Source organism: Hemitrygon akajei, chromosome 9, assembly GCF_048418815.1.
Source record: "Hemitrygon akajei chromosome 9, sHemAka1.3, whole genome shotgun sequence".
NCBI classification, from domain to species: Eukaryota; Metazoa; Chordata; class Chondrichthyes; order Myliobatiformes; family Dasyatidae; genus Hemitrygon; species Hemitrygon akajei.
In genome coordinates this window covers 100,452,222-100,478,945 of record NC_133132.1, presented here as the reverse complement: position 1 = coordinate 100,478,945, position 26,724 = coordinate 100,452,222, and the positions used below count along the sequence as shown (strand labels likewise).

Genomic DNA, 26,724 nt, shown 5'->3' with positions numbered 1-26,724 from the left:
AAATCAAGACGTACAAGCAAGCTGGATGAACTCAGCAGGTCGGGCAGCATCCGTTGAAACGAGCAGTTAAGGTTTCGGGCGGAGACCCTTATTATTTTAGTTGAGCTGCTGCCTTTCTGGCAACAAGAACTGTTTCTGCTCCTGTGTCCTGGGACTATCCCAGCTCCTTGGCCAGTGAAATGGCTTTGTATTGTGTTTGGCGCTCATGTCTTCTGCAGGCGTTTTCCTTACTGTGAATGATGTCGTGTGCGTCTGAAAGAATCGACGTTGCAGTGATATTGCCGTAAGTAAGTTTTTCCCTGCACCTGTACCTCACCGTACATAACAATGAACTTGACTTGCTGACACTGCTGTGCTATGTGGTGGCTTGGAGAGGGTATGTGGCCGAGAGAGAACACGCCGTGTGGGCGGAGGCTGGGAAGATGCAGAGCTGGGGGAGAATTAAAACCATTCGACAACTCGCGGCCAGTCATAGAAACCGGGTAGACTACAGATACGGGAATCTGGAGGAACTGGGCAGAGATTCGTTTTAGTTTCCAGTGAAAGACTCCAAGGGTTCTAAAAGTCAGTTTGGTGAAAGGGGAGTAGGAGGCGCCACTTTCGGCGTGGAATGGATTCTGCGGGCGTTCCCCGCGTTCACTCCGGCAAGAATTCCCTTGAAAGGCTGGGGAAGATCCCGAATTCTTGTGTAAATCTACTCCAAGGGAAATGGGAGGATCGGGGAGGCTTGGCAGAAGCTAGACTTGCGGCGAGGCTGGTGAATGAGGAGGGGACCGCAAACCCCACGTACGCCAGGGGCTTCGGTTGCGCGCGTTTTGCCAGCAAAAATAAATCTCATCACCCCCCCCCCCCCGTTACGTAAAAGTGGTGGAATTGGAACAGGAATCATCTCCGAGATTGGTGGTGTCCGTTTCCCCTTCTGAGCACGGTTGGAACATTCTCTGATGTAAACCCTCCTCTTGGCTCGGCGTTCGGCGTTGGTCGCAGGCGGCGCCCGGGACGGTTCTCGGGTAGATCCTCCTCTCGAACAGAAAAGGAGTGGGACGGCAGCCCTGCGCTCCAGAGAGAAACAGCGGCATGCGGATGTAAGAGAGAGGAGTATGTTGTCGGCAACAATGCTAGGCAGCGTCTGAACTCCTCGGGGCTTGAAGATCGGCGCTGCTGTCTATAAAACGCGGGTTTGGGGAGCCGTCGGCGGCATCAGGGAGCAGAACCGACCGGGGACTGCGGGTAAGTCCCCCCGCTCTGCCCTGTGCAGTGATGAGTGCAGATTCAGACACAAAGCACAACCTGCCACCCCACCCGTAAGACTCATGTTTGCGAGCGGAGGGAGCGGCGAACTGGGGGAATCGCCCACACTTGAGGCAGAAAGCAGAGCGTCTTATTTTGCAAGAGACATTTTTAAGTCTGGTGTATGAACTTCCAGCTGGTGGATACAGTTAACCAGCACCCCCCCCCCCCAATCAGAGGGCCATTGTTCCTCTCTCAGGCTACGGACTGTGTGGGTGGGCGATCAGTCTTTGCTCATTTTGATTTTATGTTAAAATGACCGTGGCGAACTCTCTGAGGAAGTGTCTGGCCGCTGCCCTCTCTCCCTCCCATCCCCCCACTCTTTCTGGCCCTTTCCCTCCCCTTGTATCTCACCATCCCTCTGGCCCCCACCACCCCATCGCCCTGCCACCCCACCTCCCTCCTCTCTCGGTCCCTTACCCCCACTCTGTCTCTCCCTCCCCCTCTCTCTCTGTCTCCCCCACAACCCCTCTGTCTCCCCCACACTGTCTCTCTGTCTCCCCCACACCCCTCCCTCTCTCCCCAACACTGTGTCTCTCTATCTCCCCCACACACCCTCTCTCTCTGTCTCCCCCACACCCCCTTGTCTCTGTCTCCCCCACACCCCCTTGTCTCTGTCTCCCACACCCCCCTTGTCTCTGTCTCCCACACACCCCTGTCTCTCTGTCTCCCCCACACCCCCTCTCTCTGTCTCCCCCACACCCCCTCTCTCTGTCTCCCCCACACCCCCTGTCTCTCTGTCTCCCCCACACCCCCTTCCTCTGTCTCCCCCACACCCCCTTGTCTCTGTCTCCCCCACACCCCCTGTCTCTGTCTCCCCAACACTGTGCCTCTGTCTCCCCCACACCCCCTTTGTCTCTGTCTCCCCCACACCCCCTCCCTCTCTGCCTCCCCAACACTGTCTCTCTGTCTCCCCACACCCCCCTGTCTCTGTCTCCCCCACACCCCCTGTCTCTGTCTCCCCAACACTGTGCCTCTGTCTCCCCCACACCCCCTTTGTCTCTGTCTCCCCCACACCCCCTTTGTCTCTGTCTCCCCCACACCCCCTCCCTCTCTGTCTCCCCCACACCCCCGTCTCTGTCTCCCCCACACCCTCTCTCTCTGTCTCCCCCACACCCTCTCTCTCTGTCTCCCCCACACCCCCTCCCTCTCTGTCTCCCCCACACCCCCGTCTCTGTCTCCCCCACACCCCCGTCTCTGTCTCCCCCACACCCCCTCTCTCTGTCTCCCCCACACCCTCTCTCTCTGTCTCCCCCACACCCCCTGTCTCTCTGTCTCCCCCACACCCTCTCTCTCTGTCTCCCCACACCCCCTCCCTCTGTCTCCCCCACACCCCCTCCGTCTGTCTCCCACACACCTTCTCTCTCTGTCTCCCCACACCCCCTTGTCTCTGTCTCCCACACACCTTCTCTCTCTGTCTCCCCACACCCTGTCTCTGTCTCCCCATACCCCATCTCTGTCTGTCTCCCCCACCCCTCCCTCTCTGTCTCCCCCACACCCTGTCTCTCTCCCCCACACCCCCTCCCTCTGTCTCCCCACACCCCCTGTCTCTGTCTGTCTCCCCCACAACCTCTCCCTCTCTGTCTCCTCCTCTCTCCCCCCACCTGGCTCCCCACCAACAGCTTGCTCCCTCCACATCTCCCAAACCACCACCCTCTTCGCCCTCTCCATCTCACCCACTTTCTTCCCCTCCCCCCTCAACCCCTCTCTCCCTCACCCCCCTCTCCATCTCCCCCTCACCCCTCTCTCCCTCACCCCCATCTCTCCCTCTCTGTCACCCAACACCCTCCCTCTCCCCCACCTGCTCTCTCTTCTCCCACACACTCTCTCTCTCCCCCCACACCGTCTCTCTCCCCCCCCACCCTCTCTCTCCCCTGCACCCACTCTCCCCTCGACACCCCTCTCTCTCCCCATACTCCCTCTCACCCTCCCCTCACACCCTGTCTCTCTCCCCCACACCCTCTCCCTGTCTGTCTCCCCCACAACCTCTCCCTCTCTGCCTCCTCCTCTCTCCCCCCACTTGGCTCCCCCCCAACAGCTTGCTCCCTCCACATCTCCCAAACCACCACCCTCTCTCCCTTACCACCCTCTCCATCTCACCCGCTTTCACCCCCCTCCCCCCTCAACCCCTCTCTCTTCCTCTCCCCCTCTCCATCCCTCCCTCACTCCATCTCTCCCTCTGTCACACCCAACACCCTCCCTCTCCCCCACCTGCTCTCTCTTCTCCCACACACACTCTGTTCTCTCACACACACTCTTCTCCCACACACACTCTCTTCTCCCCCACCCCCTCTCTTCTCCCCCACCCTCTCTCTCCCCCGCACCCTCACTCTCTCCCCGCACACTCTCTCCCCACACCCTCTCTCTCCCCACACTCCCTCTCACCCTCCCCTCGCACCCTCTCTCCCCGCACCGCCTCTCTCTCCCCATGCACCCTCTCTCCCCCCGCACCCTCTCTCTCCCCACACCCTCTCTCTCCCTCGACACCCCGTCTCTCTCTCCACACCATCTCCCTCCCCACACCCTCTCTCTCCAACACCCCCCCACTCCCCCCACAACCTCTCTCCCCCCACAGACCCTCTCTCCTCCCACACCCTCTCTACCCCCACAACTTCTCTCTCCCCACATCATCTCCCTCCCCCATACCCTCTTCCCCCACACCCCCTCTCTCACTCCCCCACACCCCCTCCCCTCACACCATCTCCCTCCCCCACAGCCCCTCTCCCATTCCCCCTACACCCACTCTCTCGCCCTACACCCTCTCTCTCTTGCTCCACACCCCCATAACCTCTCTCCCCCCACAGCCCCTCTCTCTCCTTCCACAGCCCCTCTCCCCTCTCCCCATCCCTCTCTCTCCCTCTACACCCCACTCCCCACACTCCCTCTCCCTCCCCACACCCTCTCTCTCCCCACACCCTCTCTCTCCCCACCACACTCACTCTCCCCCACCCCCTCTCTCCCCCTCACCCTCTCTATCCACACATGCTCTCTCCCCCACTCTCTCTCAACTCCCACACCATCTCTCTCCCCCATACCCTCTCTCCCCGTCTCTCTCCCCCCTGCACCGTCTCTTCCCCCTGCACCCTGTCTCTCTCTACCCCACCACCCTCTCTCCACCCACACCCTCTCCCCACACACCCTCACTCCCCCCACACCCTCTCCCCACACACCCTCTCTCCCCCCACGTCTCCCTCCCCTCACACCCTCTCACTCCCCTCCGCACCCTCTCTCTCCCCCGCACCCTCTCTCTCCCCCGCACCCTCTCTCTCCCCCGCACCCACTCTCCCCCCGCACCCTCTCTCCCTCCCCACACCCTCTCCCTCCACCCACACCCTCTCTCCCTCCCACCACACCCTCTCTACCCCCCACAACCTCTCCCCCACACCCTCTCTCTCCCTCGACATCCCCTCTCTCCCCACACCATCTCCCTCCCCCATACCCTCCCACCACACCCCCTCACTCCCCCCACACCCTCTCTCTCTCTCCCCCACGTCTCCCTCCCCTCACACTCTCACTCCCCTCCGCACCCTCTCTCTCCCCCTACACCCTCTCTCTTCCTCCCCCACACCCTCTCTCTTCCTCCCCTCACACCCTCTCTCGCCCGCACACCCTGTCTCCCTCTCCCACACCCTCTCTCTCCCTCGACACCCCCTCTCTTTCCCCACACCCTCCTCCCCCACCCCCTCACTCCCCAACACCCTCTCTCACTTCCCAACACCCTCTCTCTCTTGCCCCACTCCCCCCCACACCCCCTCTCTCCTCCCCACAGCCACTCTCCCTCGACACCCCCTCTCCCTCGACACCCCCTCTCTCTCCCCACACTCTCCCTCCCCCACCCTCTTCCCCCACACCCCCTCTCTCCCCACCACACCCTCTCTACCCCCCACAACCCCTCTCCCTCCACACCCTCTCTCTCCCCTCACCCCCTCTACCCCCCCACACCCTCTCTCTCCCCTCACCCCCTCTCCCCCCCACACCCTCTCTCTCACCCACACGCCCTCTCTCCCCCACACCCCCTCTCTCCCCCTCACCCTCCCTTTCTCCTCTCACCCTCCTCCCTCCCCCTCTTCCTCACTCTCCTCCCACTCTTTCCCTCACTCTTCCTCCTTCCCATCTCTCCCCCTCTCACCCCTACCCCCCACCTCTCTCTCCAACTCCCTCCACCTCTTAATGAGCTGTGTAGGAGGGTAGGTGTAGGTTTGTATTGGCCAACACAACATTGTGGGCTTGAAGTCCTAATTGGAATGAATTTGCCATTGTTGGATCCTGAAACTTTTGCAATGCAAAGGTTCTTTGGAAGACAAGAATGTGGCTTAACATTTATTGGTTTCATAAACACAAGAAAATCTGCAGATGCTGGAAATTCAAACAACACACACAAAACGCTGATGGAACACAGCAGGTCAGGCAGCATCCATAGGAAGAAGTACAGTCGACGTTTCAGGCCGAGACCCTTCGTCAGATATTGCTGGTTAATGTAAATAATCTAATCAGCCAACCAAATGGCAGCCTCTCAAAGCATTAGAGCATGCAGACATGGTCAAGAGGTTCAGTTGTTGTTCCGAATGGGGAAGCAATATGATTTGCTCATTTGAACAGTGGTCAATCAATGATCAAGAGTGGGAGAAGTGTAACTCACACATATTGGCCTGTGTGCATTAAAAAGCAACGTTTCATTGGAGTTTTGCCTTTTGTACAGCAACCATTCAGTGATGGGGAGCAAGGGAAGTGTGACTCACACAGGTTAACCTGTGTACATTAAAAAAACAACACTCTAGAAACATAGGAAACCTACAGCACAATACAGGCTCTTCGGCCCACAAAGCTGTGCCCAACATGTCCCTGCCTTAGAACTACCTAGGTTTACCCATAGCCCTCTATTTTCTTAAGCTCCACGTATCCATCCAGGAGTCTCTTAAAAGACCCTATCATTTCCACATCCACCACTGCTGCCGGCAGCCCATTCCACGCGCTCACCACTCTCTGCGTAAAAAAACTTACCCCCGACATCTCCTCTGTACCTACTTCTAAGCACTTTAAAACTATGCCCTCTCATGCTAGCCATTTCAGCCCTGGGAAAAAGCCTCCAACTATCCACACGATCAATGCCTCTCCTTGTCTTGTACACCTCTATCAGGTCACCTCTCATCCTACGACGCTCCAAGGAGAAAAGGCTGAGTTCACTCAACTTATAAGGCATGCTCCCCAATACAGGCAACATTCTTGTAAATCTCCTGGGCCTCTCAGAATCTTCTCCATCAACTTACCAACTACTGAAGTAAAACTCAGTGGCCTATACAGTTGGCCCTCCTTATCCGCGGATTCCACATGCGTGGATTCAACCAACCACGGATCGGGAAAACCCGGAAGTTCTCTCTCCAGCACTCGTTGTTTGAGCATGTACAGACTATTTTTTCTTGTCATTATTCCCTAAACAATACAGTATAACAACTATTTACATAGCATTTACATTGTATTAGGTATTATAAGTAATCTAGAAATGACTTAAAAGTACAGGCAGTCCTCGGGTTATGAATGGATTCCATTCCTGATTCCGTCTTTAAGTCGGATTTGAAGTCGGAACAGGTACATCCAGTATTATTTAGTGTCAGTTAGTCAAACGTTTTTCTTAGTATATAGTATATATTTTACCTTTCTATGCATATAAAACACTTAAGAAACATACGTATTTCAATAATTAAACCACTGCGTTGCTTAGCAATAATTGTAGCTTTCATTGGGGCAGGGCCTTTCACGTGCTCCATTAAAATTGTTCTGATCGTTGACCGACTGTAGCCTAACGCTTTTCCAATGACTGATGGTGTTTCACCTCTTTCCGATCGCTTTATTACTTCCACCTTATCTTCAATCGTGATCGTGATTATTTTCATGAACAGAAACACCGCGGATTCAGAGCTGAACCGCCAGGTCCTAATGTCCACCACCCTGAACATGTTAAATAAATCCAGGGTTCCGCTAGGTCCTAAAGACCACCGCACTGAGCCAGGTTAAATAAGGGACATGAGCATCCGCGTTTTTTGGTATCCGCGGGGGGCTCGGAACCAATCCCTCGCGGATAAGGAGGGCCGACTGTAATTTCCTGGGCTGTCCCTACTCCCTTTCTTGAATAAGGGAACAACATCCGCAACCCTCCAATCCTCCAGAACCTCTCCTGTCCCCATTGATGATGCAAAGATCATTGTCAGAACCTCAGCAATCTCTTCCCTCACCTCCCACAGTAGCCTGGGGTATATCTCATCCGTTCCCAGAGATGTATCCAACTTGATGCTTTCCAAAAGCTCCAGCACGTCCTCTTCCTTAATATCTACATGCTCAAGTGTTTCAATCCGCTGTAAGTCATCACTACAATCGCCAAGATCCTTTTCATAGTGAATACTGAAGCAAAGTATTCATAAAGTACCTCTGCTGCCTTCTCCGGTTCCATACACACTTTTCCACTGTCATACTTGATTGGTCCTATTTTTTCACGTCTTATCCTCTTGCTCTTCACATACTTGTAGAATGCCTTGGGGTTTTCCTTAATCCTGTCCGCAAGGCCTTCTCATGGCCCCTTCTGGCTTTCCTAATTTCATTCTTAAGCTCTTTCATGCTAGCCTTATAATCTTCTAGATTCCTATCATTACTTAGTTTTTTGAACCTTTCGTAAGCTCTTCTTTTCTTCTTGACTAGATTTTTAGCCTTTGTACACCATGGTTCCTGTACCTTACCATACTTTCCATCTCATTCGAATGTATGCAGAACTCCACACAAATATCTCCTGAACATTTGCCACATTTCTTATGTGCGTTTCCCTGAGAACATCTGTTTCCAGTTTATGCTTCCAAGTTCCTGCCTGATAGCCTCATATTTCCCCTTAATCCAATTAAACGTTTCCCTAACTTGTCTGTTCCTATCCCTCTCCAACGCTATGGTAAAGGAGATAGAATTGCTATCACCATCTCCAAAATGCTCTCCCACTGAGAGACCTGACACCTGACCAGGTTCATTTTCCAATACCAGATCAAGTCCAGCCTCTCCTCTTGTAGGCTTATCTACATATTGTATCAAGAAACATTCCTGAACACACCTAACAAACTCCACCCCATCTAAACCCCTCACTTTAGGGAAGTGCCAATCAATGTTGGGGAAATTAAAATCTCCCACCACAACAACCCTGCTATTATTGCTCCATTCCAGAATCCGTCTCCTATCTGTTCCTTGATGTCGCTGTTACTATTGGGTGGTCTATAAAAAAACAATTAAAAAAGAGTTATTGACCCCTTCCTATTCCTAACTTTCACCCACAGAGACTCCTAGACAACCCCTCCATGACTTCCTCCTTTTCTGCAGCCGTGACACTATCTCTAATCAACAGTGCCATGTCCCCACCTCTTTTGCCTCCCTCCCTATCCTTTCTGAAACATCTGAAGCTTGGCATTTGAAGTAGCCATTCCTGCCCCTACACCATCCAAGTCTCTGTAATGGCCACAACATCACAGCTCCAAGCGCTGATCCACTCTCTAAGCTCATCTGCTTTATTCATAATACTCCTCGCATTAAAATAGACATATCTCAAACCATTGGTCTGAGTGCGTCCCTTCTCTATCACCTGCCTATCCTCCCTTTTGCACTGTCTCCAAACTTTCTCTATTTGTGAGCCAACCTCCCTTTCCTCCATCACTTCAGTTCAGTTCCCACCCCCCAGCAATTCTAGTTTAAACTTTTCCCAATAGCCTTAGCAAACCTTCCCACCAGGATATTGATCCCCCCGGAATTCAAGTGCAACCCGTCCTTTTTGTACAGGTCACACCTGCCCCAATGATCCAGAAATCTGAATCCCTGCCCTCGCTCCAATCCCTCCGCCATGCATTTATCCTCCACCTCAATCTATTCCTATACTCACTGTCACATGGCACAGGCAGTAATCCCAAGATTACTACCTTTGAGGTCCTGCTTCTTAAATTCTTTCCTAACTCCCTGTAGTCTGTTTTCAGGACCTCCTCCCTTTTCCTACCTATGTCGTTGGTCTCCTTCCCACTTCAAGATATCGTGGACCTGATCAGAAACATCTTGGACCCTAGCACCCGAGAGGCAAACTACAGTCCGCGTTTCTTTCCTGCATCCACAGAATCACCTGTCTCACCCAATGTCCATAGAGTCCCCTATCACTGCTGCTATCCTCGAGCCACAGGGCCAGACTCTGTGCCAGAAGCGTGGTCACTGTTGCTTCCCCCAAGCAGGAATACTTATTGTGAAGGGGGAACAGCCACTGGGCTACTCTCTAGCGCCTGCTTTGTGGGTGTTTCGGCATTTGAACAGCTGCCAGTCAGAGATCAGGATTTATTAGCAAGGGCAAATGCAAATGAGACAGGGGTTAGCAGAACGGATTTTATTAGAGTGGGAATTTGAGGGTTCGGCATGAAAGAGAGAAGGCCAAAAGCAGTAGGTAGATATTTTTTCAGTTTACTGATTGTTTCCTCTTTGTGATTAAACAGTTAGAGATGAGGGAGATGTGGGAAGGCAGGGATACCTCCAGGGTCACTGATAAATTAACCTTTAAGTAGTACATCCAGATGCAGGTCCTAACTCTCCGCGTTAAGGAGTAAGAGCTGAACTGGATGAACCCGGATCATTTGAGAGGCTAAGGGACTAGATATCTGAGTATTTGGATAGACAAGGACTGACTGGGCTGAGTCAGCATGGCTTTGTGCATGGTAAGTCAAACCAATCTTTTTTCAAGGAAGTTACCAGGAAAGTTGATGAAGGCAAGGCTGTGGATGTTGCCTACATGGACTTCAGCAAGCATTTGACAAAATCTGGCATGGGAGGCTGGTCAAGGAGGTTCAGTCACTCAGAATTCAAGATGAGGTAGTAAATTGGATTAGAGATTGGCTTTGTAGGAAGTTAAATCAAGTCAAGTCACTTTTTATTGTCATTTCGACCATAACTGCTGGTACAGTACACGGTAAAAACGAGACAATGTTTTTCAGGACCATGGTGCTACATGAACAATACAAAAACTACACTGAACTACATAAACCAACACAAAACTACACTAGACTACAGACCTACCCAGGACTGCATGAAGTACACAGAATAGTGCAGGCATTACAATAAATAATAAACAAGACAATAGGCACAGCAGAGGGCAGTAGGTTGGCAGTCCGATGGCTTGGGGGAGAAGCCAGTGAGTGGTAGTAGATGGTTGCCTCTCTGACTGGAGGCCTGTGACTAGTGGTGTGCCGCAGGGATCGGTGCTGGGTCTGTTGTTGTTTGTCATCTATAACAACAACCTAGATGATAATGATTCACTGGATCAACAAATTTATGCATGACACCAAGATTGGGAGTGTAGTGGACTGCAAGGAAGACTATCAAAGCTTGCAGCAGGATCTGGACCAGTGGGGAAAATGGGCTGGAAAATGACGGATGTAATTTAATTCAGAGAAATGTAAGGTATTGTACTTTGGGAGGACCATCCAGGGTAGGTCTTACACAGTTAGTGGTAGGGCACAGAGGAATGATGTAGAACAAAGGGATTTAGGAATACAAGGCCTTAACACATTGAAAGTAGTGGCACAGGTAGAAAGAAAGCTTTTGACACAATGGCCTTCATAAATCATGGTACTGAGTACAGGAGCTGAGATGTTATGTTTAAATTGCATAAGAAGTTGCTAAGGCCTAGTTTGGAGTTTTGGTCACCTACCTGCTGGAAAGATGTAAGTAAGGTTGAAAAAGAACAGAGAAAATTTACAAGGATGTTGCCAGGACTGAAGGAGCAGAGTTATAAGGAAAGATAGAATAGTTTGAGCTTTATTCCCTAGAACATAGAAGATTGAGGGGAGATCTGATAGAAATATACAAAATTATGTTGGATACAGATAGGATTAATGCAAGCAGGCTTTTGCAGCTAAGGTTGGGTGAGACTACAACTGGAAGTCATGGATTAGGGCTGAAAGGTGAAATGTTAAGGGGAACATGAGGGGAAATATCTTTGCTTAGATGGTGGTAAGAGTGCAGAATGAGTGGTGGATGTGATTTTGATTTCAAAGTTTGAGAAATGTGGATAGTTGTATGGATGGGAGAGGTTTAGAGGGCTATGGTCACGGTGCAGGTCAAAGGGACTAGCTAGTCATGGCATGGACTAGATGGGCCAAAGGGCCTGTTTCTCTGTTGCAGATTTTTATGACTATGTGACTTGTTGACTTTGTCCACGGAATGATTATTGGTACCGGATGGGGTAGTTTGAGTATATCAGAATCTGCTGATGTCCTGGGATTTTCACACTAGAGGTTCTACAGAGAATGGTACAAAAAAACATCCAGCGAGCAGCATTTCTGTGGGTGAAAATGCCGTTTAATGAGAGAATGGCCAGACTGGATAAAGCTGACAGGAAGGCAACAGTAGCTCAAGTAATCACAGGTTACAACAGTGGTGTGCAAAAAAAAGAGCAACTCTGAATGCGCAACACGTCAAACCTTGGAAGTGGATGGACTACCACAAACATACACTCAGTGGCTACTTTATGCAATGCAGGAGGTACTGAATAAAGTTGCCACTGACTGTAGGTGATTATATAAAAATACAAGCAAGCATAAGCTGCAAGAAATTCTACAGCGTAACCCAACAGCCGCCATGTCAGTGGAGACCTCAAGGGTGCGGCTCCTGATGCATGGATGAGTATTTATTCCTTTTTAAAAAAAATGTAAGTGAGTGACAGGCTCCAGCAGTGCGACACACCCAGCGAGTGATTCTTCCCCTCACTCGCCTCTCCTCCCCTGTGGTGCTAATTACCTCTCAGGGCTCCAACAGGATTGAATGCAGATGTTTCCTTTGTGCATCTCTGCTGCGGGCTTGAGCTGACAGTAATTAACACATCTCCTGCTTCTGCGTCCTGCAGGGTGCTGAGAGGAGGGGTGGAGTCGAAGAGCCTGGCCAGGACATCCTGTTTCCTGAAAGCAGAGTTCAAGTTCAAAGTAAATGTATTATCCGAGTTTGTACATGTCACCATATGCTACCCTGAGGTTCATTTTCTTGCAGGCATTCTCAGTAGAATAAAGAAATACAACAGCATGAGTGGAGAAACTACACAAAGGCTTGACAAACAACCAAACTGCAAAAGACTGACTGTGCAAATAAAACAGATAGAGAGATTAGATACACAAACTGAGAACATGTCTGTAGGCTGTGGAATCAGTTCAGAATTGAGAGTGAAGTTATCCATACTGGCTCAGGAACCAGATGTCTAAGTGTAATAACTGTAGGTCGCTGGCTTTATAATCAGTATGCTACTGTGCCACTCCAAAAAATCACTTTTTCTGCATCAATGATCTAACAATCTCTTAATTATCCATTTGGCATTATCCTCTACCACCAGGTGAATTCCAGGCACCCTCCACTCTCTGTGTAAAAAAAGCAACCTGCCTCTGACATCCCCCTGTACTTCCCTCCACTCTCCTGTAATTAGTCATTCATTGCCATCCTGGGAAAGGGTGCTGGCTGTCCATTCTATCTCTCATCAAATCATTTCTCATTCTCTCTCGCTCCAAAAATAAAAGCCCTAGCTTGCTCAACCTTTCTGCAAATAACATTTTCTACAATGAGGCGATCAGAACTGAACCGCTACTCCAAGTGTGGTCTAACTAGAGTTTTATAGTCTTATTCATCCCTTCCCATCAGTGATGTTTATAGCAGAAAACTTAATTGTTTTAGAAGCTGCGAGGAAGAGCAGGAAGAATCTGTTTGGTTCCCTTTCTCACCCTTCTAAAGAGATCAGGTCTTCACTTCAAACACGTTTCTCCTGCCCTATCCCTGACCTTTGCTAATATTCAGAAAATCTATCAATGAATGCAATTAATGGATTGAGTCTCCAGAATTCCAAAGATTCAGACTCTTTCTGAGTGAAGACATTTCTTCTCATTTCCGTTCTAAGTGGCCTTAGCTCTTGGTTTCTGCGGCAGGAAGACACCCTCCTTACAACTGCCCTGTTAAGCCCTCAAAAATCTTTGTACTTTTCAGTGTGTCGCCTCTCTGGTCTCCATGCTAATTGTTCCCTCTGGTAAAAGCATATGCCTGTTCAGTCGCTCTTCTTTGGACAGACCTATCATATCTGGAAACAATCAAATGAAGCTATTATTCACCCCTTTTGTAGCAGGTATATCTTAAGACCTAAACTGTATAAAATACTCCTGGTGTGGCCTCTCCAAGTCTCTGTATAATTGCTGTAAGACAGTTTTATTTCTGCATGCAAATAAAATCTTCTCACTCTATTTTGTGAAATAATAATGAAACATGTGAAATAATGATAATGAAACAATTACTCAGACTTTAAGAAGAATTTGTCTTCCTAATGGCTTGTTCCATCTGTAGTGTTGTTGACTTGTGATCATCAGGGTTTCTCAACGTTTTACAATTTGTTTTAAACAAAGTAGTATTTCTGTTTTTCCCCACTGATTTGGATAACCTTACATTTTTCTCATTGTATGCCATCCTCCCAGTTGTTGTGCACTCATGAAGCTTGTCTATTGTTGGATTCTTATGTTTTTAATCCAAGGTTCTCTAGGAGGTCGAGAGGCAGAAAAGAGGATGTAGGTAAAAGGCAGGTAACTATAGGTCAGTTAGTTTAACATTTGTAGTTGGGAAAATGCTTGAAGCTATCAGTAAAGACGAAATAGCAAGGCATCTGGAAAGAAATGGATCCATCAGGCAGATGCAGCATGGATTCAGCAAAGGCAGGTCTTGTTTGGCAAACTTACTGGAGTTCTTTGAGGATATAATGAGTGCAGTGGATAGAGGGGAACAGATGGATGTTATTTACTTGGATTTCCAGAAGGCATTCGATAAGGTGCAACATAAAAGACTTATCCATAAGATAAGGATGCGTAGAATTGGGGGTGATGTAGTAGCATGGATAGAGGATTGGTTAACTAATAGAAAGTGGAGAGTGGGGATACATGGGTGTTACTCTGGTTGGCAATCAGTGGTGAGCGGTGTGCCGTAGGGGTCGGTACTGGGCCCACATGTTCACGATATACATTAATGATCTGGAAGAGTGGACTGAGTGTAGTGTATCTAAGTTTGCTGATGATACTAAATTGAGTGAAAAAGCAAATTGTGCAGAAGATACGGAGGGTCTGCAGAGAGATATAGATAGGTTAAGTGAGTGGGCAAGGGTCTGGCAGATGGAGTACAATGTTGGTAAATGCAAGGTCATCCACTTTGGAAGGGAAAATGAAAGCAGATTATTATTTAAATAGTAAAAAAAAATTGCAGCATGCTGCTGTGCAGAGGGACTTGGGAGTGCTTGTGCATGATGGTTTGCAGGTGCAGCAGGCTATCAAGAAGGCAAATGGAATGTTGGCCTTCATTGTTGGAGGGATTGAATTTAGGAGCAGGGAGGTTATACTGCACCTGTACACCCGTACAGGGTCCTGGTGAGGCCACAGCTGGAGTACTGCGTGCAATTCTGCTCTCCTTACTTGAGAAAGATATATTGGTTTTGGACACTGTTTAATGGAAGTTCACTAGGCTGATTCCAGAGATGAGGGGGTTAGACTATGAGGAGAGATTGAGTCACCTGGGACTGTACTTCCTGGAATTCAGAAGAATGAGAGGAGATCTTATAGGAACATATAAAATTATGAAAGGGATAGATAAGAGAGGCAAGAAATTTGTTTCCACTGGTAGGTGAGATTAGAACTAGGGGACACAGCCTCAAGATTCAGAGGAGTAGATTTAAATCTCACCTCTCACCTGAAACCTCTATCCTGTAGATATTGATCCCCTAGTCCTGGGGGAGAAAGACTGTGTACATTTACTCTATCTATTCCCTTCGTGATTTTATAGACCTCTATAAGATTGTCAGCCGGCTGGTGGTGTAGTGGTATCCACACTGAACTTCGAGGCAGATGGTCCTGAGTTCAGATCTGGCCGGGTCCCATCTTAGGCGACAGCAGTATCTGCACGGAAGAAAGACCTGGCAATCTTGCCACGAAAACCCTATGGACAACTACAGTATCCACAGGGTCACCGGCGACTCACCCGTGCTCAACAACAACAACATAAGATTGCCACTCATTCTCCTATGCTCCAATGAGTAAAATTCTGTTCTGCTCAACCTCTCTGTAACTTCTTTCTTCAATCTCTGGTAACATCCTCGCAAATCTTTTCTGTATTCTTTAAAGTGGTTTAAAGGGAAGGCTCATCACCACTGCATTCTGAATTAGGAACGGAAACGATCAGGTTTGAATGGAACTTGAGCACGCCAGGGCTTTTCTGTTTGGGGCGAAGGAGGATGAGAGGTGACTTGATAGAGATATATAAGATGATAAGGGCATAGATCGAGTGGACAGCAAAAGCCCTTTTCCCAGAGCAGAAATGGCTAATACAAATGTCATGACTTAAAGTAATTGGAGGAAAGTATAGGGGCATGTCAGAGCTCCTCTCACAGAGTGGTACATGCATGGAACACTGTGCCGGGTTCGTGGTAGAGGCAGAAACATTTAAGAGACTCTTAGATAGGCACATGGATGAGGATAAAAATGGAGGGCTATGTGGAAGGGAGTGGTTAGATTGAGCATAGAGAAGGTTAAAAGGATAGCACAACACTGTGGGCCGAAGAGCCTGTACTGTGCTGTGATGTTCTATGTTCATTACTAAATACTTTAAAAAGTATCGGTGATAACTTCACAGTGTAATTTTTTTACAGAATGGTATGTAGATTTATATTCCCCCTCAAACTTTAAGACATTTGATTTTAAAGGCTTGCAGGGTGCCAGGAAAGATGTCAAGCAACAACACAGCCAGTATATCTCAGGCCAGGAAAGCGGTGGAGCAGCTAAAAATGGAAGCTTGTATGGACAGAATGAAGGTGAGTGTCAATAACACTTCTGAGCCATTTTGTGGGAAAAATTGGGCAAGTCCTTATTCTGTTGATTCATTTGGAATGGAGATAGGATGCATTAAACTCCTCAAAGCACCTCCTGTCCTCAAGCTTACTCGTGGATATGTGATGGTACTTGCCTGCGAGAATGCCGGAGCCAGGTTGAGATTTTGCAGATTTATTGCTGGGATTTCTGATCGTTGGTTTTGCCTTTCCCAGTGGTAGAGAGGTTACGTGCAGTCGCTTGATTTCAAATGTACACAACATGTTACATGGCTCATTTGCACTTTACGTGCCCAGTGTTTCTGAATGTCAATACAATCTTAAGACATAGGAGCAAAATTGGACCATTTGACCCACTCCATCATGGCTGATTTATTTTCTGTTTCAACCCCATTTACCTCCCTTCTTCACATAACCTTTGATCAAGAACCTGTCAACCTACACTTTATATATACTCCATGACTTGGTCTCCAGCACCATCTGTGGCAATGAATTCTACAGATTCTCCACCCTCTGGCTAAGGAAATTCTTCCTCATCTCTGTTCTAAAGGGACATCCTTCTATTCTGAGGCCATGCCCTTGGGTCCTAGACTCTCCTACTATTGGAAACATCCTCTCCACATCCACTCTATCTTGGCCTTTCAATGTTCAGTAGGTTTCAATGAGATCCCCTCTCATTCTTCTAAATTCCAGTGAGTGCAGGCCCTATGGCAGCAAACACTCCTCATATTTTAATTGCCAATATCATTCTCATAAACCTCCTCTGGACCCTCAACATTGCCTTTCTTAGATATGGTTTCCAAAGCTGCTAATGATACCTCAATGTGGTCTGATAACACTCCAGACATAAGCACACCCTATTCCTCCAGCTGACTTCCTTCTCTCTGAACACTAGCACATTCTTTGTCCATCTCCCTACCCACGTCACTACCACCTGCTGAAACCTTCTCATCCCCTGTCTTGCAAAAACCTCAACGTTTCTCCTCTTCAATCTGCATGGCCAATTTTACCTCCTCCCATTCCCCACTGCTTGCTACCCACCCCATATTGCAGTGGTTTGGGTTTATAGAGAGATACAGCACAGAAACAGGTCCTCTGGACCAAACACCCATCTAAACTGATACCCATTTTATTATCCCCACATTCCTGAAAACTCCCCTCAGATTCTATCAGCAATATGCACAAAATGCTGGGGGAGCTCAGCAAGTCAGGCAGCCTCTATGGAGGGTAACAAAAGTCAACCAGGACTGATGAAGGGTCTCAGCCTGAAATTTCAGCTAATTATTCCCCTCCACAGATGCTGCTTGACTTGCTGAGTTCCTGCAGCATTTTCTGTGTGCTGTTCAAGATTTCCAGCATCTGCAGAATTTCTTGTGTTTGGACCCTAGGTTCTACCACTCACTTTACGAAGGTCAGTTAATCTACTGAGCCACAAGTCTTTGGGATGTGGGATGAAATCCCCACTGGAAGAACTTGCAGACTCAGACAGCACTGTAGGTCAGGACTGAACCCGGGCCTCTGGCACCATGCCGCTTTGCTGTTAGCTACTGGATGGTTTAGCTGACTGGGCTCAGCAAAAACTCCAGTACTAACATAGAAAATAGGTGCAGGAGTAGGCCATTTGGCCCTTCGAGCCTGCACCGCCATTCAGTATGATCATGGCTGATCATCCAACTCAGAACCCTGTACCTGCTTTCTCTCCATACCCCGTGATCCCTTTAGCCACAAGGGCCATATCTAACTTCCTCTTAAATATAGCCAATGAACTGGCCTCAACTAGTGGGTTAGCAAATTGCAAGAGATTCTGCAGATGCTGGAAATCCAGAGTACCACGTGCAAAATGCTGCAGGAACTTGGTAGGTCAGACAGCATCCACAGGGAGAAAGAAAGAGAAGAGTCACCACTTGGGCTGAGACCCCACACCATGCTGAATTCCTCCAACATTTTGTGTGTGGTACTAAGACCATAAGACATAGAATTTAATTGAATTGAATTACATCCTTCACATACATGAGGAGTAAGAATCTTTGTTACGTCTCGGTCTAAATGTGCAATGTGCAATTTATAGTAATTTGTAATAAATAGTATGTACAACAGGACAGTCAATATGGCATAGAAATACAATTGTGTCAGTGTGAATTAATCAGTCTGATGGCCTGGTGGAAGAAGCTGTCCCGGAGTCTGTTGGTCCTGGTTTTATGCTGTGGTACCGTTTCCTGGTTAGTAGCAGCTGGAACAGTTTGTGGTCGGGGTGACTCGGGTCTCCAATGATGCACCTGTCACTGTGAATGTCCTGACTAGTGGGAAGTAGAGTTGGGCCATGTGACTCATGGGTGTCGGACTTGTACTATCTCTGCCCATCAAAAACGCCACCCAGTAAAAAGCAAAATGCTTTTCTTTCCCCTTTTCTAGTAGTTTAACAATTAGGAAGCAAGATATTGGAAGCTAACGGAGGAGAACACGTTTTTTATTATAACTATGATTTTGTTCCTGGTTTTCAGTGTCTAGGAGATTCATCTTTAACTTCAGGACATTGCAAGGCAATCCTGAGGGACTGTCAAGCCAATATGAAAAGTAAATCTGACAGCCGTATAGGGCGGGAAGAACAGGAGCACCAGTGAATCACAGGGTTCTTTCCATCTTGTTTGGATGGTAACGACACAGCATTTAATGATATATTATTCATTATTCTCTATTCCACATCAGGCTGTAGCTCCATGCAGACATCTTAATATAATGGTACACCCACAAGGCAATTGAGCATGGTGAGAAAATAATCTCAGCCAAGTTTCAGAACTCCTCATTAACTCTGCCTGGCTATTTAAAAAAGTCTTTAACAGAGACAAGAACAGTTAAATAACAAGATTTTACAGGTGGCTTCCTGGCTTTGAGATGTTGAAATTCTCCTTAAAAGGCAGCAAGCAAATTAATTAGCCCCTTTCACACCACCAGAAATTGTCAGTGCTTGCAATGGTCTTTTTAGTCAAACTGTGTGACACCCCCAGGGTGATCTGCTCCCATTATGAGCTGACACGTTGTTATTATCGTTTGACAGTGGTACCGGGAACAGGATGGTTGAAAAAAATAGGAGCTTCAAACATGCAGCATGGAGAGCTGCAGCCACTCAGGAAAACAAGTGATCAGGATGGCTTCAGCAAGGGTTTTCTGCTTCCAGGATAATTACACAGCACTCCTAGGGATTCACACAGGCTTTGTATCTGTAGTCCTGTTGTTCTTCCTGATTAGAGAGTCACTGGCCCAGCGTCAGGAAATTGCACTTGTTATGCCGTACATTTTTTTTGAAATCCTTGTTTTCTTGAGGCATGACTAATGTGAATGGACGCCCATCCAGCATTTCATACATCGTTTGAAAGAATTAACCTTCTCCCCCTTAGACTGCAGGACATTACACTGTATGTGTCCAGGACAAAGAAGCAGGCAGGAAAAATCATTCCATATGTTACCCACCCTGCAAACTGCCTTTCCAAAAGCCCCCTTCTGGAAAGTGGAAGAGGGCTATTAAAACAAAAACTTCGTGCCATCTTAAAAGTTTCTTCCCCAGGGCAGTTAATCTGATCAACCAATCTGTTAGCCCCCCTCCCCCCCATTACCTCTGTCCCTGCACTGCACTCTAAACGCTTCACACCGTTTTAATGATGCTGCTTATATGGTAAATACATGTGCTCATTTTATTCCATATCTGTCCTTTAATCTCTAACTATTTTTATATAATCCTTTATTACATATAATTGCTGAATGTTCTTGATTTTTTTTGTTGCATGTTGTGCCCTGACCAACACACCACAATAAATTCCTAATACATGTAGATATATATGGGTCAAAACATTTGATTCTTTCTCCTTGATTACACTGAGAGTTACTGCAATGATTTACCCACAGGCATTACTTCTAAACCACACATTTAAAATTTTAATTTTCTGCCCTCTGTGTAACTCTCTATATTTCTACAAACCTCTCTTCCTGAAAGCTCTTGCACCCCTCCCTCTCTCTAGAAACCCTACAGCTCAATAACACCAATGCCAGTTCTTCAGTTTAAGAACTGTCCAAGATCTGTTTTTCTCCAGTCCTAGCCTTGCACACAGACCCAGCTTCCTTTGCTCCACCCTTGGTAGCCATGCTCTGAGTTGCCAAGGCCACAAGCTTTGTAATTTCCCACTCTTAGAATTCCTGCTTTTCTTCCTTCCTTCAATGTGTTATAACCTCCTTGATAAAGGTATTAGCTCACTACTCCCAACTTATATGATTTTATCATATTCTGTTCATGATAAAGCTCCCAAGGGTGTTTTTTACTGGGTTAAAGGCACTGGGTTAAAGAAGTGCAAGTTGTTTATTCAGCACAGTGTTTTTGAATTTGGAAAAAGGGAAATAAAATCAATGGAATGTGTTAACTGCTAAAATAGCTGGTCTTTGTGCTTGAATCAGTTTCCTAAATTTGGATTTAAAAACAAAAATGAAACTGTGGGTTGATGGAATCTGAAAGAACAAAAGTATCCATTATGCCTACCCTGACTGGCATGTTTGGCTTTGGTTTTTATGGTTGTACACAAACATCTGTTAAATCATGAGATGAGAAGTTATCTGCAATAGTGAGGGAAAGAATCATACACTAGAGGATCATACACTGAGAGGTGACCTGATAGAGGTGTACAAGATGATGAGAGGCATTGATTATGTGGATAGTCAGAGGCTTTTCTCCAGGGCTGAAATGGCTAGCACGAGAGGGCACAGTTTTAAGGTGCTTGGAAGTAGGTACACAGGAGATGTCAGGGGTTAAGTTTTTTTACGCAGAGAGTGGTGAGTGCGTGGAATGGACTGCTGGCAACGGTGATGGAGGCAGATACGATAGGGTCTTTTAAGAGACTCCTGGACAGGTACATGGAGCTTAGAAAAATAGAGGGCTATGGGTAACCCTAGGTAATCTCTAAGGTAAGGACATGTTCAGCACAGCTTTGTGGGCTGAAAGGTCTGTATTGTGCTGTAAGTTTTCTATGTTTCTATGTTCTATAATTCTTCAAAAGAGCTATCTGATTGAATTCCCCTTTCCCTGCTTGTTCTGTCACACTGTGCAAATTTTTTCCTGTATGTATTTATTTCCTTTTGAGTTTATTGTCAAATGCACAAATGCATTTGTGCTGAGGAGTAATGAAAAATTTACAGCAGCATTACAGGCACATAGCATTAGAAAAACAACATTCACAAGACAAACGCAAATTATACTTTTTACCAGAAAACACAATTAGAACAAAATAAAAGTCCATTGTAGAACATCGAAAATTTCAGCACAGGAATAGCCTCTTCCACCCACAATGTTGTGCCAAACTAATTAAATGCCTAACTAAACCAATCTCTTCTGCCTACACAATTCTTCAATTTCCTGCATTTCCATGTGCCTTTCTAAGAGCATCTTACACATCTCTATCATATTTGCCTCTACCACCATCTCTGGTTCCGTTGTTCTGGTCATCGATTATGACCCTTCCGTTCCCAGCCAGACCATTCTTCAGTGGTGGACTTGTCACCCAAGCGAGGGTGGACACACACACAAGCCCCCCCCCTCCCCAGCCTGCCTTCACACACTGTGAGCCTCTGACCGATTCCCCCAAATCGATCTTCCAAGCCCCCACCTTCCTGTTGGTGCACAACACTCGTTCAGTGTCCAGTGGTGTGTCTGCCTGTGTCTCAGCAGACTCGTCTTTCATCTCCCCTGCTGGGGTTCCAGCCATCCATCAACTCCATGTCCATCAAACTGGGCCACTCCCTCCTGTCCCAGCAGGCACCTGGCACCACTCTGCTGAGTCAGCAGGGATTCACACAAACAGGCAAAGTGATAAAGTCCTTGGAAGTAAAGTCAACAATCAGCGAAGAAGCCATAATTTTAAATCCTTGTGTCTCTCTCATTATCAGCATGAGCAGCATGGCGCCTCTCCCCCTCTTTATCTCTCTCTCTCGTTAGCAGCATAGTTCACAGGGGGTCAACTCTGGACCCCATCCCCTCATGGTTTTCTCATCACACATAACGGACCCTATTGTATCTGCCTCCACCACTGTTGCCGGCAGCCCATTCCAGTACATACTCACCACCCTCTGGGTAAAAAAAACTTAACCCTGACATCTCCTCAGTACCTACTTCCAAGCACCTTAAAACTGTGCCTTCTTGTGCTAGCTATTACAGCCCTGGGAAAAAGCCTCTGACTAACCACATGATCAATGCCTCTCATCATCTTATACACATCTATCAAGTCACCTCTCGTCCTCCGTCGCTCCAAGGAGAAAAGGCCAAGTTCAGTCAACCTATCCTCATAAGGCATGCTCCCCAATCCAGGCAACATCCTTGTTAATCTCCTCTGCACTCTTTCTATGGTTTCTGCATCCTTCCCGTAGTGAGGCGACCAGAATTGAGCACAGTACTCCATGTGGGGTCTGATCAGGGTTCTATATAGCTGCAACATTACCTTTCAGCTCAGCTCAATCCCACAATTGATGAAGGCCAATGAACCATATGCCTTCTTAACGATAGAGTCAACCTGCATAGCAGCTTTGAGTGTCCTATGGACTCAAACGCCAAGATCCCTCTGATCCTTCACACTGCCAAGAGTCTTATCATTAATACTATATTCTGCCATCAGCCATCATATTTGGCCTACCAAAATGAACCACCTCGCACTTATCTGTGTTGAACTCCATCTGCCATTTCTCACAACACACACAAAATGCTGGTGGAACACAGCAGGCCAGGCAGCATCTATAAGGAGAAGCACTGACGACGTTTCGGGCCGAGACCCTTCGTCAGGACTAACTGAAAGGAGAGATACTAAGAGATTTGAAAGTAGTGGGGGGAGGGGGAAATGCGAAATGATAGGAGAAGACCGGAGGGGGTGGGATGAAGCTAAGAGCTGGAAAGGTGATTGGTGAAAGTGATACAGAGCTGGAGAAGGGAAAGGATCATGGGACAGGAGGCCTCGGGAGAAAGAAAGGGGGAGGGGGGAGCACCAGAGGGAGATGGAGAACAGGCAGGGTGATGGGCAGAGAGAGAGAAAAAAAAGAAACAACTAAATATGTCAGGGATGGGGTAAGAAGGGGAGGAGGGGCATTAACGGAAGTTAGAGAAGTCAATGTTCATGCCATCAGGTTGGAGGCTACTTAGCCGGTATACAAGGTGTTGTTCCTCCAACCTGAGTTTGGATTCATCTTGACAGTAGAGGAAGCCATGGATAGACATATCAGAATGGGAATGGGACGTGGGATTAAAATGTGTGGCCACTGGGAGATCCTGCTTTCTCAGGCGGACTGAGCGTAGGTGTTCAGCGAAACGGTCTCCCAGTCTGCGTCGGGTCTCACCAATATATAAAAGGCCACACTGGGAGCACTGGACGCAGTATACCCCACCAGCCAACTCACAGGTGAAGTGTCGCCTCACCTGGAAGGACTGTCTGAGGCCCTGAATGGTGGTGAGGGAGGAAGTGTAAGGGCAGGTATAGCACTTGTTCCGCTTACAAGGATAAGTGCCAGGAGGGAGATCAGTGGGAAGGGATGGGGGGGACGAGTGGACAAGGAAGTCGCATAGGGAGCGATCCCTGCGGAAAGCAGAAAGTGGGGGGAGGGAAAGATGTGCTTGGTAGTGGGATCCCGTTGGAGGTGGCAGAAGTTACGGAGAATTATACGTTGGACCTGGAGGCTGGTGGGATGGTAGGTGAGGACAAGGGGAACCCTATCCCGAATGGGGTGGCGGGCAGATGGGGTGAGGGCAGATGTGCGGGAAATGGGAGAGATGCATTTGAGAGCAGAGTTGATGGTGGAAGAAGGGAAGCCCCTTTGTTTAAAAAAAGGAAGACATCTCCTTCATCCTGGAATGAAAAGCCTCATCCTGAGAGCAGATGCGGTGGAGACGGAGGAATTGTGAGAAGGGGATAGCATTTTTGCAAGAGACAGGGTGGGAAGAGGAATAGTCCAGGTAGCTGTGAGAGTCTGTAGATTTATAGTAGATATCAGTAGATAAGCCATCTGCAGAGATGGAGACAGAAAGATAAAGAAAGGGGAGGGAGGTGTCGGAAATGGACCAGGTAAATTTGAGGGCAGGGTGAAAGTTGGAGGCGAAGTTAATGAAGTCAACGAGCTCAGCATGCGTGCAGGAGGCAGCACCAATGCAGTCGTCGATGTAGCGAAGGAAAAAAGGGGAACGGATACCCGTTTAAGAGTTGGAACATGGACTGTTCCACAAAGCCAACAAAAAGGCAGGCATAACTGGGACCCATGCGGGTGCCATTTCTCAGCCCAGCTTTGCATCCTATCAATGTCCCACTGTAACCTCTGACAGCCCTCCACACTATCCACAACACCCCTAACCTTTGTGTCATCTGCAAATTTACTAACCCATCCCTCCACTTCTTCATCAGGGCATTTATAAAAATTACATAGAATAGGGGTCCCAGAACAGATCCCTGAGGCACACTGTTGGTCACCGACCTCCATGCAGAATATGACCTGTCTACAACCACTCTTTGCCTTCTGTGGGCAAGCTAGTTCTGGATCCACATAGCAATGTCCCCTTGGATCCCATGCCTCCTTACTTTCTCAATCAGCCTTGCATGGGGTACCTTATCAAATGTTATGCTGAAATCCATATACACTACATCTACTGCTCTTCCTTCATCAATGTGTTTAGTCACATCCTCAACAAATTCAATCAGGCTCCTAAGGCACGACCTGCCTTTGACAAAACCATGTTGACTATTCCTAATCATATTATGCCTCTCCAAATGTTCATAAATCCTGCCTCTCTGGATCTTCTCCATCAACTTACCAAACACTTAAGTAAGACTCACTGGTCTATAATTTCCTGGGCTATCTCTACTCCCTTTCTTGAATAAGGGAACAACATCTGCAACCCTCCAATCCTCCGGAACCTCTCCCATCCTCATTGATGATGCAAAGATCATCGCTTCCCACAGTAGCCTGGGGTACGTCCCGTCCGGTCCTGGTGACTTATCCAACTTGATGCTTTCCAAAAGCTCCAGCACATCCTCTTTCTTAATATCTACATGCTCAAGCTTTTCAGTTTAGGTCATCTATATGTATATCACCAGTACAGATCGCTACAGTCACAGACCTCCAGCCAAAATAAGACCCATTGACCACTAGCCTCTATCTTCTATGGACAAGCTAATTTTGAGTTCAAATGGCAAATCACCACGGATCCCATTTGTCGTAAGTTACCATGAGAAACCTTGTCAGACACCTTACTAAATTCCATGTAGATAATGTCCATAGCTCTACCTTCATCTCCTACTCAGTCAAGTTAGTAAGACACAATTTGCCCCGCACAAAGTCACGTTGATTGTTCCTAATTAGGCCTTGCTTCTCCAAAGACTTGTAAATCTTATCGCTAAGAATCCTCTCCAGAAGCTTCCCTGCCACTGGTATGAAATTCAGCAATCAATAGTTTCCAGGATTATACTGTTTCTCTTCTTGAATAACAGAACAACTCAACCACTTGTCAGTCCTCTGGGAACTCACCTGTAGCTAGAGATTTTGGTCAAGGCCTCAGCAATCGTATCTCTCGTCTCTCTTATATGATATAAACCTGGGATATATTCCATCAGGTCCTGAGGACTTAACCAGCTTAAAGTTCTTTAATCCAACACCATTACTTTCTTTATCTTAAAATGTCCTGGCATATTAGCACACTGATCTCACTTTCCTCCACTTCCTTCCTTGGTAAATGCCAATGCAAAGTACTCATTTACGACTTTGCTCACATCCTCTGCCTCCAAGCATACATTCCCTGCTTTATCTTAGACCAGTCCTGCTCTCTCCCAGGTTATCCTCTCTTTCTCAATGTTTACATAGCTTGCCAGGACCTTAAGGACCCTGCTTTATTTTAGCTTCCTAAACCTCATATACAGTACATTTTCCTTTCCTTCATGATCAAATTCACCACCCCTCTCAGTATCCAAGGCCCCCTTACCTTGCCACCCTTGTCCTTCCTTCTTACTGGAACATATTTGTCCTTTACCCTGTGCAGTTGGTCTTTAAACACACTCCACATGTGCATAAGATATAGGAGCAGAGTTTGCCATTTGCCCCATTGGGCCTGCTCCACGTGTCAGAGTGGACTTGCCCAAAATCAGCTGTTTCCAATTACTTCTCCCTAGTTCCTGCCTATTACTCTTGTAATTTGCTGAGCTCCAGTTTAATACTTTTCCACAAGCTCCATACTTACTGTTATCTGGTGGACAAAGTCATAGGTGTCTTGCAGTAATTAAATGTTAGATTTCTTGCAAATCATATTAACATTTTGAAAACATCAGTCTTTAATCTTTCCCCACCAAAGTTGCAAAGGGCCATGTTTGTGGACATGATCATCTTAATTTAATTCTACCTTTATTTAATTATTAATTTGTAGTGATACTGCAGAGTAACCAGCCCCTCCAGCCCAAGCTCACAACACCCAATTACACCCATCTGATTAATTAACCTACTAACCCGCCTTTGGATTTGGAAGGAAACCCACGCAGTCACAGGAAAACAAA

At 47.5% G+C, this 26,724-nt stretch overlaps 1 protein-coding gene and 1 long non-coding RNA gene across 5 annotated transcripts in view; one reads left to right on the top strand and one right to left on the bottom strand.

Annotated features, from left to right (window-relative positions):
• Nucleotides 1-224: 224 nt before the first annotated feature.
• The window catches only part of LOC140733386 (guanine nucleotide-binding protein G(I)/G(S)/G(O) subunit gamma-4), a 29,875-nt gene continuing 3,375 nt past the window's right edge, over nucleotides 225-26,724 (top strand). Inside the window, exons 1-3 of one of the 4 annotated variants that reach the window (XM_073056652.1) lie at nucleotides 225-283; nucleotides 12,191-12,266; nucleotides 16,052-16,159. In XM_073056652.1, the coding sequence (XP_072912753.1) occupies nucleotides 237-283; nucleotides 12,191-12,266; nucleotides 16,052-16,159 (231 nt within the window). In that variant the 5' untranslated portion in view covers nucleotides 225-236. Of the gene's footprint in view, nucleotides 284-759; nucleotides 1,231-12,190; nucleotides 12,267-16,051; nucleotides 16,160-26,724 lie in introns of those variants that run through there. The other 3 variants (XM_073056654.1, XM_073056655.1, XM_073056653.1) reach the window with 3 other exon arrangements.
• LOC140733387 (uncharacterized) overlaps nucleotides 10,360-26,724 on the bottom strand; it is a 31,032-nt gene continuing 14,667 nt past the window's right edge. Inside the window, exon 3 of the long non-coding RNA XR_012100274.1 lies at nucleotides 10,360-12,242. This is a non-coding gene — a long non-coding RNA (uncharacterized lncRNA). The remainder of the gene's footprint in view (nucleotides 12,243-26,724) is intronic.